This window comes from Sus scrofa, chromosome 7, assembly GCF_054392235.1.
Source record: "Sus scrofa isolate SSC_HxYL_T2T_F1_AM1 chromosome 7, Sscrofa_HxYL_maternal_Yorkshire_Landrace_v2.0, whole genome shotgun sequence".
NCBI lineage: Eukaryota > Metazoa > Chordata > Mammalia > Artiodactyla > Suidae > Sus > Sus scrofa.
The window spans coordinates 136,718,185-136,731,837 of NC_139389.1; the positions used below are offsets into that span (position 1 = coordinate 136,718,185).

The 13,653-nt window shown below is 63.5% G+C and overlaps 1 long non-coding RNA gene and 1 gene segment (V, D, J or C); both read right to left on the reverse strand.

Moving 5' to 3' along the window:
* Positions 1-7,578: 7,578 nt before the first annotated feature.
* Positions 7,579-8,195, reverse strand: LOC146402117 (uncharacterized). Its single transcript, XR_014809386.1, has 2 exons — positions 7,984-8,195; positions 7,579-7,697 (listed from the first exon to the last, which is right to left on the reverse strand). It is a non-coding gene; the product is annotated as an uncharacterized LOC146402117 (long non-coding RNA).
* Positions 8,196-10,487: 2,292 nt separating this feature from the next.
* Positions 10,488-11,885, reverse strand: LOC102165485 (immunoglobulin alpha-2 heavy chain-like). The segment is given in 3 exon segments: positions 10,488-10,934; positions 11,107-11,427; positions 11,585-11,885. Coding segments are annotated over 3 exon segments (828 nt in total).
* Positions 11,886-13,653: the final 1,768 nt, after the last annotated feature.

Genomic DNA, 13,653 nt, shown 5'->3' on the forward strand with positions numbered 1-13,653 from the left:
GCAGGGGTGCAGGGGCAGAGGTCAGCCGGCAACTGGGAGTGGCCAAGGGAGCCCTGGGTCAGAGCCTGGGGCTGCATGCAGGGGGCAGAGCGGCTCAGGGACTCCCCTGCACCTCCAGGGTCCGACCCTTGAGGCTTGGGGTCCCCCAGCCCTCCGCCCCGGGCAGGCCTGCTGTCCTCAGCGAGAAGCACACAGGCCTGCCTGGGCCCCAAGCGTGGGCCTGGGAGGGGACACTGTGCCAGGGAGATGGGAGCCACCGGGACCCTGGGCACTGGCAGCCCAGGGCTCGGGCCTAGGGCCGGTGCAGGGTGGGTCCCCCTCGAGGGGCTGGCTGCCGCCCTGGAGCCGGTGCCTGGGGGCCATCAGAGCAGGACAAGCAGCACAGCTCAGCCTGAGGATGGGTGGCATGCTGCGAGGTCAACAGGATGGGGGCTGGGGGTGGTTTCCAGGGGGCAGGGAGGTCCCTGGAGGGGCCTGCGTGGGGCCATGTCCGTGGGAAGCTCTGGCCGAGGCTTGTCCCGCCCTGGCCCAGGAGCAGCCCAGGGTGGCCAGGCCGGTGGGGGATGGAGGAATGGGGGGAGCAGTGGGGGGCGGGCACCAGGGCCGGTGGGGCCTGGGGGATGACTCCTGGCTCTGACAGCCCAGTCGCAGGGTGGCTGCCACATGGAGCGCAGACCTGGGGTCCAAGTTGGGGGATCAGGGTGAGGGTTGGGATCCTGGTGGGGACACGGGCTAGGGGTCCAGGTGCAGGTGGGGGCGTTGGGATGGGGGTGCAGGGCCTGGGGGGGAGTGTGGAGGTGGAGGGGTGCTTTGACTGAGCTCACAGGTGTGTCAAACACAGGACAACAGCCGGGAGTGCCCGTGCCCATGCTCATGTGCCAACATCCTGCATGTCCGTTTCCCTCGGGCCCCGCCCTCCAAGGCGGCTGGCACATGGGCTCCATCTCAAACCCTTGCTGACGAGGGCCTCAGGGCGAGGGGCCTGGGCCGGGTGTGTCCAGGTTCGTCCCCCTGCCCTTAGGCCTCGACACCAGGAGTCTCTGAAGCCAGCCAAGCCCCACAGCTCTGGGGGCTCCTGACTTCTGTGACACCCCGGCTGCTCAAGGTCTTCCAGTCCCCACCCCCCTTACCCTCCTGGGTCCCTGGTGGTAAACTTGGACCCTGGCCCTGCACCCCTGCCCCTGTCCTGCAGCTCTGGGCACGGGTCCCAGGCCCCAGGGCAGCCTGAGCTCCTCAGACCCTCGGACTCTCTGAGCCATGGAGTCCAGGGTGTGGACGCTGCCCAGCCTGGCCCCAGCCTGGCCCAGCCTCACCGGCCAGAATCACTGAGAACTTTGAAAAGACCCCTGTCATGGCTGGTCAGCCAGCATCACAGGCTCCAGAGAGTAGAGCCCAGTCCACCTCTGGCCTCAGGGCTTTGTTTCATGAGGGGTCACAGTGGGGGCTCCCACCCCTTCTGTCCTTTCCTCACGGTTCAGCTGGAACTTTCCAGAGGGGGGGACCTCCCCGTGTCTACGGCCTGGAGATGGAGGAGCACAGTGCATTCAGGGGTGGGTGCCGGAGCCCGTGCCTTCCCGCTAGTCCCCGGCTCAAGACGGCGAGCAACACGGGTGGGGAGACAGAGACAGCGAGATAGAGAGACACAGGGAGAGGGAGACCCAGGGACAGAAAGAGAGAGAGGGCGAGACAGAGACAGAGAGGGAGACAGAGAGGGAGAGGGCGAGACAGAGGGAGAAGGAGAGAGACAGACAGAGACGGAGAGACAGAAAGAGGGAGATAGAGGGAGAGACAAAGAGAGGGAGAGACAGAGACAGAGACAGAGGGAGCGATAGAGATGGACCGAGGGGGAGAGAGACAAAAATACACAGAGGGAGAAATGCACACAGAGACAGAGAGGCAGAGAACAAGAGACAGAGGAAGAGACAACGATACACACAGAGACCCAGAGACAGACGCACAGAGAGATAGACGGAGATAGAGAGAGATGGGGAAACAGAGGCAGAGAGAGGCAGAAACAGAGACGCACACGGATACAGCGAGGCAGACACAGGGAGAGACGTGGTGGCAGGAGAAGGGATGGCGCCAGAGGCTCAAAGGGAGACGCGGGTGGACAGGGCCAGGTCAGAGGGTTGAGGACGAGGACAAGGCAAGGCTGGAAACAGGCTGGCCCGGGCTCAGGTGCTGAGGCTACCCCATGGGCCCACCAGCTTGGGGGCCACAGCGCCATCCACGTGACCTCGGCCCAGCTCCCTGCACCTGTGAAGCCTTGCCATCCTGGTCCGTCTACCAGGTGGGGGGGCTACCAGGGGGGCGGGGTGGGGGGCTACCAGGGGGGCGGGGTGGGGGGCTACCAGGCCAGCGGGGTGGCCAGCGTCTTGACCACCAGGGTCCCTCTCCTGTGCCCCCTCCTGCTCCCCCCCAACCCAGTAATGGGGCCTAGGTAGCCCCTTGGGGCCCTGGGTCACAAAGATGGAAGCAGCTGAGACCACTGCTATTCACCCAGTCAACATTCTAGGGAGGCCACCATGTCACCAACCCAGGGAGAGTCTGGTGGGCTCTGCCCTGGGGCAGGGGGCGCAGGTTCCCCGATTCCTGAGGCCCAGGCCAGCCTGCCATGCTGGGGGGATGGGGCCACAGGTGGGGAGTCGGCACAAGCTGTTTTTGGAAACAGGCTCAGAGGCTGAGAAACATGTTTCTCGGGGTGGAACAAATAGCCATTTGCATGTACCTTCCAAGGCCAAGTTTGCCCCAAATGAGTAACTGGGGAGAAACTGAGACGGGAGCCCTCACACCTGCTCTGGGGGGTGGGGTGGGGTGGGGTGGGGGCAGAAGCGGGCCTCTGGTCATGGCCTGGCCTTGGCACCCAGAGACCCCTACGATGCAGCCCCCGGCCCCCAGCAGCCCTGCCAGCTCAGGGCTGAGCACACAGGCTGGACCCCCAGGGAAGCCCCCAGCCACCCCCTGAGGGGCCCCACCTGTCGGCTAGGACACAGCATCTGGGGCAGCGGGAGGGAGGCTGCTCATGCACCAACCCCACCACTGGCATCTGACGGACACAGACCAGGGCTGGCGCCTGGGTGTCTGGGGCGTGGCACTGACCCATTGGAAGGAGGTGACCGTGGAGGCCAGTGCCCGCCGGCCAGAGCGAGGGCGAGGGGAAGGTGGGACGGCCTCTTGCGCAGGGACAGCGGAAGCTGCGTGGCTGGACGAGAGCCGGGGGAGCCGCGTGGGCAGAGGAGCCCTTGGACCTTGAGGACTGAATGGCCGGTCCGAAAACGTGCATGGGGGGGAGGACACTTGTGCCCTGCTGTCACCAGGCTGTAGCCAAGGGGCTGCTCCTTGAGGAGGTTCCCAGCTGAGCCCTGAAGGGATGGAGAAGTGGCATACTCCGTGAGCCTGGCTCCCTTCTCCACACAGCAGTCCATGGAACGACACGTTCCAGTGGGTCACACACCCTGTGTCGTGGCTGTCAGAGCCAGGAGTCATCCCCCAGGCCCTCCACTGCTCCCCCCATTCCTCCATCCCCCACCGGCCTGGCCACCCTGGGCTGCTCCTGGGCCAGGGCGGGACGAGCCTCGGCCAGAGCTTCCCACGGACATGGCCCCACGCAGGCCCCTCCAGGGACCTCCCTGCCCCCTGGAAACCACCCCCAGCCCCCATCCTGTTGACCTCGCAGCATGCCACCCATCCTCAGGCTGAGCTGTGCTGCTTGTCCTGCTCTGATGGCCCCCAGGCACCGGCTCCAGGGCGGCAGCCAGCCCCTCGAGGGGGACCCACCCTGCACCGGCCCTAGGCCCGAGCCCTGGGCTGCCAGTGCCCAGGGTCCCGGTGGCTCCCATCTCCCTGGCACAGTGTCCCCTCCCAGGCCCACGCTTGGGGCCCAGGCAGGCCTGTGTGCTTCTCGCTGAGGACAGCAGGCCTGCCCGGGGCGGAGGGCTGGGGGACCCCAAGCCTCAAGGGTCGGACCCTGGAGGTGCAGGGGAGTCCCTGAGCCGCTCTGCCCCCTGCATGCAGCCCCAGGCTCTGACCCAGGGCTCCCTTGGCCACTCCCAGTTGCCGGCTGACCTCTGCCCCTGCACCCCTGCCCGTCTGTGTGCAGGGCCTTCCCTGAGCAGGTGGCATGAGCCCGCCTCCCAGAGGGGCTCCTGAGGCAGGACTGTGACCACTGGGGCCAGTGGGCATTCAGCCCCAGAGGAAGTGACTGGGCCTCAGTGAGCCTCAGTGGGGCTCGGGGGGGTGGGGGTGCATGTGAGTGTGCAAGTGTGTGTGTGGTGTGTGGATGTGTGTGTGTGTGGGAAGGAGTGCGAGAGTGTGTGGTGGGTGTGGGTGTGTGAGTGTGAGTGTGGGGTAAGTGTGTGTGTGGGAGTGTGTGTGGATGTGGGTTCTGTGAGTGTGTGGGTGCATTCATGTGGGTGTGTAAGTGTGAGTGTGAGTGAGTTGTGGGTGTGAGTGAGTTGTGGGTGGACTGTGTTGGCAGATGTCAGTGTGGGTTGTGAGCGAGAGTGTGGGGTGAGTGTGGGATTAGTGTGGGGTGAGTGTGGGATGAATGTGGGCAGAGTGTGGGGTGAGTGTGGGGGTGAGTGTGGGGTGAGTGTGGTGATGAGTGTGGGATGAATGTGGGGAGAGTGTGGGGTGAGTGTGGGGGTGAGTGTGGGTGTGACTTGGGGTGAGTGTGGGGGTGAGTATGGGGGTGAGTATGGGGGTGAGTTGGGGTGAGTGTGGGGTGAGTGTGTGGTGAGTGTGGTGTGAGTGTGTAGGTGAGTTGGGGGTGAATGTGGGTGTGTGTGGGGTGAGTGTGGGGTGAGCGTGTGTGTGTGGGGTGAGTGTGTGTGTGTGTGGTGAGTGTGGTGTGAGTGTGTGGGTGAGTGTGGGGGTGAGTGTGGGGCTGAGTTGGGGTGAGTGTGGGGATGAGTGTGGAGTGAGTGTGGTGTGAGTTGAGGTGAGTGTGGGGTGAGTGTGGGGTGTGTGTGAAGCTGTGGGAGGGCCTGCACTGGCGTGCCCGTGCCGCCTTCACGCCCCTGCGGTCTCTCCCTCTGTCCGGTCCGTGTCCCGCTCTCTTCTCTCTGCGTCTGTCTTCCTGTCTCCCTCTGCCTCCCCCCACTGCGCCCCGTGTCCCCCCAGCCCTGTCTCTCTCGATGGCCCTGATCCTGCCGTGTCCCTGTGTGGGCTGTGCTTGTCCTGGCCCACAGGCCACCGGGGATGGCTGCCGGGTTCCCAGGGCTGTGTCCACCATCTCTGCCTGGCTGTGAGGCCTGGCACAGGGGTGTGGGGCCTGGCAGAGTCAATGCCGGCCTCCCAGAGTCAACGCCCGGCTCAGCCAACACAGGGGCAGCACCCTGAGGAGTCCTGCAGCCAGCCAGACCGTGGCCCCACCCAGAACAACCCCCGCAGATCCTGGTGGAACCCGGGCTGACCCTGGCCTGACCTTGCTTGACCTCACGTTGACCCGAGCTGACCCCGGCTGACTCTGAGCTGACCCTGTTGATGCTGGCTCACCCTGGCAGACCAGGCTGACCTTTGTCTAATCCTGGTGATCTTGGGCACTCTAAGGCCTGACCCCGATTGACCCTGACTGAGCTTCGCTGATCCTGGCTGACCCTACACTGATGGGGGCTGGTGTGGGGTGGGGGCCTGGGCCTTCCGTTGGCCCCAGGGAGCTCACTGCCCCCGAGGCCCCCTTGGGCTCCAGCTCTGTGTCCAGGCCCATGTGGCCAGGGCTTGGGTTTGGGGCATGCTTCTCAGAACAGCAGTCTGGCTGGGACACCTGTGCTGGGCTGGGCTTGCAATGACTCAGCCTCCCCACAGAGCTATTTTGGGTGTTTCAGCAGATGACCGGGTGCAGGAGGCTTGAGAAGACAGAGAAAAACAAAAGAACACAAACATCGTGGCTCCCCCATCCTGCCCCCACTCCTGTCCCCAAGGTTTCCCCCGAGCAGCGCCCTGCCCAGGGCCCCTCATGGACTCGGCTCTGGCTCATGCAGCCTAGGCCGTGGACTGGGTTTCTTCCCATGAGATGGGCCTGGCGTCTGCATGCTCCTCTGGGTCCCGGGGAGGGGGTTAAAGCTGGGCGATGGGTTGTCCCTTCATCCTCCACTCCGTGTCCAGACAAGAGGGTCTCCTGGGCCCCGGGAGGCTGAGAGCCAGGGCTCAGGACGCGAGACAAAGTGGTGCAGGCAAAGAGCAAGGTCTAGGACTCAACACACATGGACAGAATGTGAGGACCTGGCCCAAAGAGGAGCAAGCACAGTTTTCAGACCATGGTTAGTGGTCAGAAGGGGGGCCCAGGGGTCAGGACCAGGGCCCAGGGGTCAGGACCAGGGCCCAGGGGTCAGGACCAGGGCTCAGGGGTCAGGACCAGGGCTCAGGGGTCAGGACCAGGGCCCAGGGGTCAGGACCAGGGCTCAGGGATCAGGACCAGGGCTCAGGGGTCAGGACCAGGGCCCAGGGGTCAGGACCAGGGCCCAGGGATCAGGACCAGGGCCCAGGGGTCAGGACCAGGACTCAGGGGTCAGGACCAGGGCCCAGGGATCAGGACCAGGACTCAGGGGTCAGGACCAGGGCCCAGGGATCAGGACCAGGGCCCAGGGGTCAGGACCAGGACTCAGGGGTCAGGACCAGGGCCCAGGGATCAGGACCAGGACTCAGGGGTCAGGACCAGGGCCCAGGGATCAGGACCAGGGCCCAGGGGTCAGGACCAGGGCCCAGGGGTCAGGACCAGGGCCCAGGGGTCAGGACCAGGACTCAGGGGTCAGGACCAGGACCCAGGGATCAGGACCAGGGCCCAGGGATCATGACCAGGGCCCAGGGATCAGGACCAGGGCCCAGGGGTCAGGACCAGGGCCCAGGGGTCAGGACCAGGGCCCAGGGATCAGCACCAGGACTCAGGGGTCAGGACCAGGGCCCAGGGGTCAGGACCAGGGCCCAGGGATCAGGACCAGGACTCAGGGGTCAGGACCAGGACTCAGGGGTCAGGACCAGGACTCAGGGGTCAGGACCAGGGCCCAGGGGTCAGGACCAGGACTCAGGGGTCAGGACCAGGACTCAGGGGTCAGGGCCAGGACTCAGGGGTCAGGACCAGGGCCCAGGGGTCAGGACCAGGACTCAGGGGTCAGGACCAGGACTCAGGGTTTAGGACCAGGGCCCAGGGGTCAGGACCAGGACTCAGGGGTCAGGACCAGGGCCCAGGGGTCAGGACCAGGGCCCAGGGGTCAGGACCAGGACTCAGGGATCAGGACCAGGGCCCAGGGGTCAGGACCAGGACTCAGGGGTCAGGACCAGGGCCCAGGGATCAGGACCAGGGCCCAGGGATCAGGACCAGGACTCAGGGGTCAGGACCAGGGCCCAGGGATCATCAGGACCAGTGATCTGGCTGCTGTTTGTGAAAAGTCCTGTTCTATGTTCCTTGGTGAAGCCCAGCTTTGCCTTAAGGCCTCTTCTTTTTGTCTGCACCAGCTGGTGGGTCCTAGGCTGTGGGCCTATCAATGCCTCAAGACCCTGCCTTGGTCCTTGAGGCGGTCACATGTCTCCAGAGCCTCTGCCCCTCTCCTTACCCCTTCCCCTCATTCAGAGTCTGACAGCTTTTGTCTTTGGGGTCAGTTTATTGCACCAGGAAAACATGCATGGTTGGACGTGCGGCTTCGGAGCAGGGCCGAGCTCTGGCATCTGGCTGGGCTCAGGAGGCCTCTCAAGGCTCCTCCCTGCAAACACAAGAGGGGTCAGGGCCTGGGGGAGCTCCTGAGCTGGCTAGGGTCTTTGCCAAGGCCCTGTCCACACCATGCTTGGTTTCTGGGAGCTGCGGCCCCACCCAGGGGAAGCCGAAGCCCTGACACTGCTGGGGCAGTCTGTACTCTGAGCCCCCCAGTGTCCGAGGGAGCCACCTCCCCGGGAGACCGGACCCCCAGCAGCAGGGTCAGGCAGTGCTCCGGGGAAGCCACCAGCCCCGCCCCGACAGCCCATTGCTCTGTCTCCTCGCCCCCGCCTTGCCTGGCTGGCTCCGCTCAGTACTGGGGGCCCTCTCTGCTGTCAGCTGGGCCCCGGATGCTTGTCACTGTCAGTGCTGTGCTGTAGAAGAGGCTCAGCAGGAAGAGGGTGAGCAGCGTGACGGTGGTGGGCCAGAGGCTGGCCTCCGGGGTCTCTTCCTCCGGGCCCTCCCGCAGCAGGTCCAGCACCAGCCAGGGAAATGGGTCCCGGTGACCTGTAAGACACAGAGGGCCTGCCAGGCTCCTGCCTGTGTGGGTAGCAGCCAAGCCAGCACCCTCCCCTGCCATGCACTCTCAGGCTGGGCACACCGGCAGTGTGGGTGCCCTGTCTCAGGTCTGAAGCTGCCTCAAGGAGGACGAGGCAGCAGGACCTAGGGAAGGGGTTGGGACCCTTGCAGGTCTTGAGATGCCCACAGGATCCTGTCTCGGGGGTTCTCAGGGTTCCTTAGAGAGAGACAAGGCAGGGCAGGAGGGTGGGCACTCTCTTTGCTGTTTCCAGGAGAGCTCAAGCCCAAGGCCCCTGGAACCCCGGTCCTGCCTTTGTCCTCAGCAAACCCCCAGCAAGTGCCTGCTCTCGGACTGGCCTTGGCCTGGGCCCTGGGTGGGGCCAGAGAAGACCAGACATGCCCACCCTCAGGTGCTCCAGGTCAAGACATAGATCTGGGTCTGTGGCTCAGTGTGCCAAGGACCAGATGGATAAGACCAGGGCCTCTGTGGCTCTCTGAGGAAGTGGCTGATAAGCTAGGAGGGGCATCAGAAAGGCCCAGGTGAAGGCCCGGCAAGGCAACCCTGCTGTCTTCAGTTAGAGTCCCGGGGCTTCGATCTTCCATGTTGAGAGGAACTTGGACCTGCTTGTCATATGCTGACACATCCAGTCACTCATCCATTTGTCCATCCATCTATGTGTCCATCCGCTCACTCGGCCCTCCAACCATCCATCCTCTCTCCCATCCATCCATCCATCCATCCATCCATCCACCTGCTGGTCCATCCATCTATCTGTCTTTTCATCCATCCATCCACTCACCCATCCATCCACCTGTCTGTCAATCCATCTGTCCATCTGTCCATCCATCTATGTGTCTGTTTGACCCTCCATCCACCCATCCACTTCTCTGTCCATCCTTCCCTCCATTACATGTCCTATGGTCCATCCACCTATCTCGGTGCCATCTATCTGCCGGCTCCACGCCCATCTACTGACTCTTCCTCCTCCCAGTCTCTTTAGAGAGCTCCTCCTTTGGGCAGGTCCTGGCCCCTCGGTGTCTGGACCACCTTCTCTATGGGCAGCACTTCCCCAATTAATCCACTGCTCCCCCCACCCCAACTGCCCTTTGGTGACTGGGCCCTTGAGAGGGGTGTGGTGGCTGTAGAGAGTAGGGGTCCTCACCGCACCTCAGCCCTGGGAGCAGAGATTGGCACCTGAAGCCAGGTCCCCTGGGGAGGCCCAGAAGGTATCTAAGACAGGAGTTGGGGCCCCGCTGCCCCCTTGTGGGAGTCCTGGTGCCAGACGTCCCACAGCTGTCCTGGGACTGCCCCTCCAGGCTCTGTCTCCCCACTTCTCTTCTGTCAGAAGATCTAAGCATCAGCTGCATAGGGACCCTGGGTGGGAGCTTCTGATTTCTCCCCACCTCAGCCCCCCAACCCTGTCTATGGTTTGGGTCACACTTGGGCTCAGGAAAGGATGGGAGGCTTGAACCTGGGGGCCAGGTGGGGAGCAGGCGCTGCCTGCGAGGTCTCTCCCTTTGACCCCTGAGCTGTGCCCAGTTGGGCCTACAGGGAGGCCCAAGGCCAGGAGGGCCTGGGAAAACCCTCTGGGGGGTGGGTGGGGACTCCCCTTGCCCTCCCGGAGCTGGGTCTGGGCTGTGAACTTCCTGCACCTGCAGGGCTCAGATGCATGTGTGAGCCTGTGCACAGCCGAGAGCGTGTGGGCATGTGTGCATGTGTGTGCCCTGTGCACATGTGGGGTGGTGGGATGGGGCAGCTGTGCCCAGGCGGGAGGTGGCCTCCTTTCCAATGAGTCACTGGGGCCGTCCTGCACTTCTGCGCACGGCGCCCACAGAGGGTGGTAGAGCCTCCAGAACGCGGCCCTTCTCCCTCACGGTTCCTCCCGAGACACCAGACACTGCTGCGATGGCACCAGCCTCCCTGACGGCCCCGTCTCCCTGCTCACCCTCTCTAGTGCGCCCCTAGAGGCATCTTTCTGAAATGCATGTGACCAAGGCACCTGCCCATGGGAACTTCCTGCCAGGCAAGTTCCTGCCAGGCTGTGCCTGTCCCTGGCTCTGTCCTCTCTCCTGGGCTCACTTACACCCACACACGCACCCAGCGCACACTCACACACACAAGCACACAGGTGTGAAAGTACGTTGAGTGCCAGGCTGAGCGGGGGAAATTGAGGCCCTGAGAGGGTGGGGGCAGCGGGTGCTCTTTCCTCCTGGCTCCCCCCACCCCCGGCATGCGCAGACCCCCGAGGACGACAGACAGGCGGCTGGAGGGAAGCGTGGGGCTGCTTCAAGCGAGCACGGAGTTTATTCGAGGGGCGAGTGGGCGGGGCGGCTCAGTAGCAGATGCCCTCTGCCTCCGCCATGACCACGGACACGTTGACGTGGGTGGGTTTACCCGCCAGGCGGTCGATGGTCTTCTGGGTGAAGGCCAGGGGCAGGGCCTCGTGGCCCACCATGCAGGAGAAGGTGTCTCCCTGCTTCCAGTCCTCGGCGTCCACGCGCAGCACGCTGGTCACGGCGTAGGTGGGGATGGCCTGGCCAGGCTCTGGCAGGGATTCCCAGACGAGGTACTTGTCACGGGGCAGTTCCTGGCCCCCTTGCAGCCATCGCACCAGCACATCCTTGGGGCTGAAGCCCCGCACCAGGCATGTCAGTGTCACCAGCTCATTGAGGGCCAGCTCCTCCGACGGCGGCGGCAGCAGGTGGACCTGGGGCCGGAACGTGTTCACTGGAGGGCAGAGAGCATGGTCAGGGGTCTGGCCATGGCGGAGAGTGCCCCCCCGCCCCCTCAGTTTCCCTCTGTAAGGAGTGGGGGAGCCGGGGCAGAGGCAGGCTCAGGTGTGTGCCTTGCACACCGTGGAGCGAATGCCCTGCGGCTGGCACGTGGGGTCCACGCCCACCTTTGGGTTTGGTGATGGTGGCGGTTAGCGCGCTCTTCAACTCAGAGTGGGCGGCGGTGCAGGAGAATGTCTCTCCTTTGTTCCAAGGATCAGCACAGCCTGGCAGGATGCTGGACACGCTGTAGCAGCCACAGGAATCACGCGTGGGGGACGCCTGGACGGCATCCTTCCCACCTGAGGGCTGCCAGGTGAAGCTGACACCCTCGGATTTTTTCAGGCCACTGAGTGTGCACGTGAGGCTGGCATTGGAGCCCAGGAGCAGGTCTGCAAGGGCTGGTGGCTGCAGGGACAGGCTGGGCTTGCAGCACTGGGGACATGGATCTGAAGGTAAAACAGAGAGAAGTCCGAGCAGGTCAGCGAGCCCCACTGCCTGCCCTCCCCTGGCCTCCAGCTCCAGCCCTCCACCCCCCAAGGGCTCATCCTGGTAGCACCCCCTTGTCCGGGCAGAGCGCCCACAGGGCGGGGTCTGGGCTCTAACCTTTGCAGGGCACGTTCACGGACTGGCTGGATTTGGAGAGGTGCTGCACTTGGCACTTCAGGATCTGATCGGCTGGGCACTGCTCGACTGGCAAGGTCAGCTGGCTGCTCATGGTGTACAGGCCCCCGGCCTGCGCAGGGGGGAAGTTTCTGACAATAACGCCCTCGCGACTAGGGCTCCAGGTTACTGTCAGGGGCTCTGACGGGAAGAAGTCCCGGACCAGGCAGGCGATGACCACATATCCGGCAGGCTCGCTGCTCCCCAGAGTCAGTGGGAAGATTTTGGGGCTGGTTTCAGACACTGAAACACAGGATGGGCTGTGAGACGGCAGTCTTCCTGCTGACCAGACCCCCGACAGAGCCCCGTGAGTCTGGGACAATGCCCACCTTTCCTTTACACTGCAGGAAACTGGCACAGAGAGGGTTAGCGACTGCCTAAGGTCACACAGCTAGTACGCATTGTACCCAGCCCAGCTGGGCTGTTTCTGGACACACTCCTCAGGGCTCTGAGCACGTGGACCACCTACACTCCTCTGACAGGGCCTCAGGGGCAGGCCACTCCCCGATGGGAGTCTTAGCTGTTACACATGCTTCTCCCATTCCCCACTGAATCTTTGGGCACTGTCAGAGCCTTGGCCTTCCTCTGTGCAGTTTTCCTCACAGCCATGGCCTCCTCCAGGGTTTGGGGCCTTGGGAGAAATGGGCCAGGGAGAGGGCAGAGGCAAGACAGACAGGCCTGGGCCTGAAGCTGAATCCACATGGGCTGGTTTGGCTGATCCGAGGCTCAAACTGTGGAGGAGGGGGGACCTGGGCCTTCTGAGTCCTCCCTTCAACTTCTTGGTGTAGTGGGCTAGTCCACTGAGTGAGCCTACTCAGCACCGCTCAGCCCAGCTCATCGAAGTCAGCACAGCTCAGCCCAGCTAAGCCCAGGTCAGATCAGCCCGGCTCAGCCCAACTCCGCTCAGCTTGGCCCAGCTCAGCCCAGCTCAGCCCAGCTCCTCTCAGCTTGGCCCAGCTCAGCCCAGCTCAGCCCAGCTCAACCCAGCTCAGCCCAGCTCAACTCAACTCAACCCAGCTCAACCCAGCTCAGCCCAGGTCAGCTCAGCCCAGCTCAGCCCAGTTCAGCCCAGTTCAGCCCAGCTCAGCCCAGTTCAGCCCAGCTCAGCCCATCTCAACCCAGATCAACCCAGTTCAGCTCAGGTCAGCTCAGCCCAGCTCAACCCAGTTCAGCCCAACTCATCCCAGCTCGGCTTAGCACATTCAGCTCAACCCAGCTCAGATTAGTCAGCCCAGCTCAGCCCAGTTAAGAGTGGCTCAACCCAGCTCAGACCAGCTTAGTTCTGCTCAACCCAGATCAGTCCAGCTCAACTTAGCTCAGTCCACCTCAACTCAGTTCAACCCTGCTCAGCCCAGCTCAGCCTAGTTCTGCCCAGCTTGGCTCAGCCCAGCTCAATCCAGTTTAACCTAGTTCAGCTCAGCCCAGCTCAACCCAGTTCAACCCAGCTCAGCCCAGCTCAACTCAGCCCAACCCAGCTCAACCTAGTTCAATCTAGTTCAGCTCAGCCCAGCTCAACCCAGTTCAGCCCAGGTCAGCCCAGCCCAGCTCAGCATGTTTGGCTCAACCCAGCTCAGATCAGTTAGCCCAGCTCAGCCCAGTTCAATCTTGTTCGGCTCAGCCCAGTTCAACCCAGCTCAACCCAGCTCAGCCCAACTCAGCCCAGCCCAGCTTAGCACATTCAGTTCAACCCAGCTCAGATCAGTCAACCCAGCTCAGACCAGCTTAGTTCTGCTCAACCCAGATCAGTCCAGCTCAACTTAGCTCAGTCCACCTCAACCCAGTTCAACCCTGCTCAGCCCAGCTCAGCCTAGTTCAATCCAGTTCAGCTCAGCCCATCTCAACCCAGTTAAGGCCAGCTCATCCCAGTTCAGCCTCAGTCCAGCTTAGCCCAGCTCAGCTAAGTTAAGCCCAGTTCATCTCAGTCCAACTCGGCCCAGCCCAGCCCAGCCCAGCCCAGCTCAGTTCAGCTCAGCCCAGTTCTGCCCAGTTTGGCTCAGCCCAGCTCATCCAGT